The sequence below is a fragment of the Sinocyclocheilus anshuiensis genome, unplaced genomic scaffold, assembly GCF_001515605.1.
Source record: "Sinocyclocheilus anshuiensis isolate Anshui unplaced genomic scaffold, SAMN03320099.WGS_v1.1 scaffold601, whole genome shotgun sequence".
In the NCBI taxonomy this organism is placed as follows: Eukaryota; Metazoa; Chordata; class Actinopteri; order Cypriniformes; family Cyprinidae; genus Sinocyclocheilus; species Sinocyclocheilus anshuiensis.
Window position 1 is genome coordinate 691,780 of NW_015536496.1, and position 5,028 is coordinate 696,807.

The window sequence follows — 5,028 nt, forward strand, 5'->3', positions numbered from 1 at the left end:
ACATCTTTTTCCTTTAGAAAACCATGCACTAATGAATCATTCACAAGAAGACCAGAAACGTCTATTAAACTGTCATTTATTACATTAAAACACAGACACGATCAATAACTACAATTATGATTGATGAAGGAAAACTAGTGATGTACAGAGAGAGCCTGCAGCCTGCTAATCAAATATTGCTTGGCTCTAAACGGAGGAGGTTCCTGCCAAGAATCTATGGGCTTACATTTCTGCCACAATTCTGCGCGCGAAATATCATATTTTGAGTGCACAAAAGTGCATTTTGCACGCACGCGATCTGAGTTTGTGGAGAAAATGTTCGTTTCGCAAAGAAAAAAGTCTTTCGAGCGCACGGAAATCAAGCGCGCAGAATTGTGGCAGAAATATAAGCCCATAAGAATCGGGCCGTAAACGTGGAGGAGATCCCTCACAGGTGCAGCCCGCGCAGAAGATAATCTACAGAACACTACTCAAGCAAATGAAACCGGCTATTTTTAGGAAACTGGTATCACTGGTAGTGGAAAATAATCAGATCCCTGAGGTCACGAAGGTCAGGTTTCTGCTCAAAGGGTCACTACGAGTGCGTTTGGACATCAAGGATGCGTCTCTAACGCGTTCAACACTACGAGCAGCTGGTAACGTCTCATGGTTCAGTTAAGCCAAGCCGATCGCACGATTCCTGGAAAACACGACTCGCAAAAGAGCGTCCTGACATCCATCACATGCTGAGAGGAACGTGTTATTGTGTAGCATCAGCAGGGCACTGTGATTTCTGCAATGCAGAAAATATGGATATGAACTAGTGTCTGTGAATCTAGCACAAAACACTGCTACTGAAATGTGAAGTCTGCATGTTCTGTGAATGAGCGGCACAGTTTGGTCAAGTACACATACTCAAGCACGCGTGACGCTCATGGTGTTTTCAGCATCTTGCATCATTATGTGAGGACATGAACACATGAACTTCATCTCCAGAGCTGCTCTGAGCAAAAACTATCCACAAATACACAGAAACTCAAAGTCTTCACTACAACCCATAAAATAAACTTGATGAAATCATGACAGAAATATATTTCGATTGTGTGGTAGAATGTACTTCTCAAAGTAAAAATAATAATACAATTTATTAAAACATTATTTTTAAGGAATAGCCCACAATTTTTCTTCCATGTTTAAATTTTCTGTTATGCAGCACTTTATTTGCCACTTTATTTAATTATATTGTGAAAGATTAATTAAATTGTTAAAAAGTTTAGCATGTTAAAAGTTTTAAATTGTTAAAGAACAATTAAAACATTTTATGCCTACATTTGATTACCACAATTTTGTTACACAATTTGTATTAAATTATAAAATATGATTTTTTAATTCAGTTGATTATACATTAAAATTTAATTACACCATAAAAACAGAACCCAAAAAATTAAAAACAGAAAATACAAAATTTGGGAAAAATAAAACTGAATGTGGGAGAAATTAAAACAGATTTCATAGGGCTCTAAAATGTAGTTTCTGTTAAACTTTTATTAAACTGTTGTTAAATTGTCATGAAAGTTTCATGACTTTTTTGATTTCTAAAATGTAATTTAATCCAGAAGAATTCACAAAACAGTATTTTGGAAAAAATAAAATGGAATTTGGGAAAAACTACAACAGATTTCATAGGGCCATACAAATGTAATTTCTAGTTAAAATTTGACAAATTTTAATAAATTGTTGACAAATTTTATATGTTTGTTTTGTTAAAATTGTTGTTAAATGTTATATATAGACTTCTTCTTCTTTTTTTTTTTCTTTGATTACTTACATTAATTTAACCATTAAAACGGAACCCAGAAAAATTTGAAGGATGAACAAGAGAATGCAGAAAAGATTCCCAAAACAGAATTCGGGAAAAAATAAAACATTCCATTTTCTGTATCAATTGTATTCATGACTTAATTAATTAGACATGCTTTTTGATTACTGAAACTTAATTTAAAACATTAAAACAGAGCCCAGAAAAAAAATAAAACAAACTTTGGGGAAAAATAAAACATATTTCATAGGGCCCTACATCAGCAGAGTAGATGAAGCAGATTGACAAGACAGTGTGCCATGGGAAATATTAGGTTGTGCCCTTTTTACCCCGGCTCTTTTCACACGTTAGCTTTTTAGCTCACTTTCACTGTCTTCCTCTTGTTTTCATGGGTAATGCACCCGAGTTGGGTTTAAAAAGAGAGATTGATTAAGTGCCGGTCAGATCAGCGACGGACAATAGAGAGTAGGGAAGGGCAATCCATCATGATGAAGGCTGATGCCAACGCGCAGCACACCAGATAAATGGCTGCACGAAAGCCAGGAAAGGGAAGAAGAAGAAGAAAAAAGAAAGTTTCCTCCCTCCTCTCACAGATCCTCCGCTCACGAGGGGAAAAATGTGAAATCCCCGTTTCTGGAGCAGCACGGTTTTTACACCTGAATTATGCATAAGTGAATCAAAGTGTGTGTCGTCATCAAGGCCTGATTCTCTGTGTGTGTGTGTGTGTGTGTGTGTGTGTGTGTGTGTGCGTGTATGTGTGTGTGTGTGTGTATGTATATATATATATATATATATATATATATATATATATATATATATATATATATATATATATATATATATATATATATATATATATATATATATATATATATATATATATATATATATACGTGTGTGTGTGTGTATGTGTGTGTGTGTGTGTTTCAGATAGATGACAGCTTTCATCGTCGAGTCAGTAGCTAACAGAAGAGAGAAAGAAAACGTGAAATGCGGCTGTATGTCAGAAAAATCAGGACAAACTGAGCGATTCTGGCTCCAACTCCGATTCCAGTTCTTGCCAAATTAGACAAGTTAAGATCCCTAAAGAACAATAATAATAAATCAAAAAATATATTTCAAGAATAAATACAATATTCCTGAAAAAAAACGTTATCCATTCACATCTACTGTATTTTATACAGTGTTTAAACTTTAAAATATTTACTTGAAGTAGATTTTAAGTTAATTTTGCAATATTTTTGTTGTATTTTTATAATTGATATTTCAATAATATTTCAGTTCTCTGATGTTGGTAAATGGTCACATGACATGCAGGTAAACAAATAAAATATTTAATCTTTTTTTTTTATTTTTTTTTTTATGAGAGTTTTATTTTGATGAAAAACATTTGGTTTGAGTATTAAAAAAATAGAACCGGCTCTGATTAAGACCAGAACTTAATTCCCAAAACTCACAGGACACTGGCAAACCATGTCAAAACGTGACAAAATGCCTCCTGTTAATAAATGAATCAATATACAGTATATACGTACTTGTTTAGTACATTATTTATGTATTTACATTATTTATTTGTAGTATTGTTTTTATTTTCTGATTCTAGAAATTTCAAGAACTGTATGTCACTTACTATAGTATATCAACACCGCAGTTTCAGTTAATAAAAGAAGTTTTAAAACAAATAGTTTCGTCATAATTAAATAAGATATACGGAAGGAAATTCAAATATTGCTTTGAGTAAAAAGGTTAATGATCGTTGCAATCGAGTTATTATTAAGAGCTACACTGTATTACGTAACAAGATATGCTAATGTCCTGGAGAAGCGGGTCAGGAGGGTGCTGCGTATGGGACGAGCCGAAGGAATAAACAGTGGAAACTATGATGGCTGGTGTGATGCAGATGCTAAAGCATTACAGACATCACATAAACGCCGCCACCTCAATCCTCCCTTCATCTTTCTCTCCAGCCACTGATCTCTGGCACATTATTTTAATAAACCAAAGTTGTAGAGCTAAAACAGTCTGAGATAATCGCACAAACAAAACAAACCGCTTCAGATTCCCACTGAAGCATTTTCAAGGTCCAGCAGGTCTTTAAGCAAAGGACTAAAGCAAAACCACAGCCATTTGATCACGCAGTTGTGCTCAAAACTACCTTGAGATCTAAACAAAACAACAGCACAAGGCCATCTGCCTTCACATGATTTGCATTAAACCCGGAACGCTCCTTTCCTGAGGCGGAAACACTCTGCTAAAAAAGCAATTGCTGTAAAAAGGTTCTAATGAAACGCCGGCGCGCTGTGGATTAAAAAGCGTCTGTGTTGGTCCTACCGTCCTTCCTGTAGAGCACTATCTCCACCTTCCTCTCTTCTGACCCCAGCAGCGCTTGTGCCATCTGCGCGATGGCCAGCCTCTTGGTGTGTGGGCCGTACAGGAAGTTGCAGGTGCAGGGCTTTTGCATGATCTCAGCCCTCGTGTAGCCGCACATGTGACAGAAGCCATCGTTACAGAAGATGATGGCGCAGTTCTCCACCCGCGCATTGGCTATGATGAATTTTCTACCTATAAGAGAGACAGAAAATAACCTCTTTAGTATGTTATGAATCATGGGGCAGTTGATGTTTGGTTTATAAAATGTGCTTTCTTTAATTTGGTGTGTTAGTTGTGAAGTCTGGTCCAATTTTGCAGATCATTCTGGCCAATAATCAATTTTTAGATTTGAAATAAATAAGTAAATAAATAAATAAATAAATAACATTTAATTTCACATAAATTCAAAAATATATTTTATTTATATAAATGATTCATATAAAATTTAATTTATAAGAAAATTAGAAAAAAAGGGGAAAATAATAAATAAAGAAAAAGAACATAACATTGAACATTTCATTTTCCTTTTTTTCCTACATATATGTTTTTTTTTTATTATTTTTTCTTTACATTTTTACAATTTTTTTCCCTTTCCAAAATGAAAATTTGAAACAAGCTGAAAAATAGACGGATATAATATTGTATAGTAATATAAAACAAGGATAATCTATAATATGATTACATGTGACCCTGGACTACAAAACCAGTCATAAGGGTCAATCAATCTGAAAGCTGAATAAATAAGCTTTCCATTGATTTAAGGTTTGTTAGGATAGGACAATATTTGTCTGAGATACAACTATTTGAAAATCTGGAATCTGAGGGTGCAAAAAAATCTAAATATTGAGAAAATCATCTTT

The 5,028-nt window shown here is 34.2% G+C and overlaps 1 protein-coding gene across 1 annotated transcript in view; it reads right to left on the reverse strand.

Annotated features, from left to right (window-relative positions):
• LOC107686960 (potassium voltage-gated channel subfamily H member 2-like) overlaps nucleotides 1-5,028 on the reverse strand; it is a 100,844-nt gene that overhangs the window by 83,263 nt on the left and 12,553 nt on the right. The window contains exon 2 of the mRNA XM_016484086.1: nucleotides 4,130-4,360. Within this exon, the coding sequence (XP_016339572.1) occupies nucleotides 4,130-4,360 (231 nt within the window). The remainder of the gene's footprint in view (nucleotides 1-4,129; nucleotides 4,361-5,028) is intronic.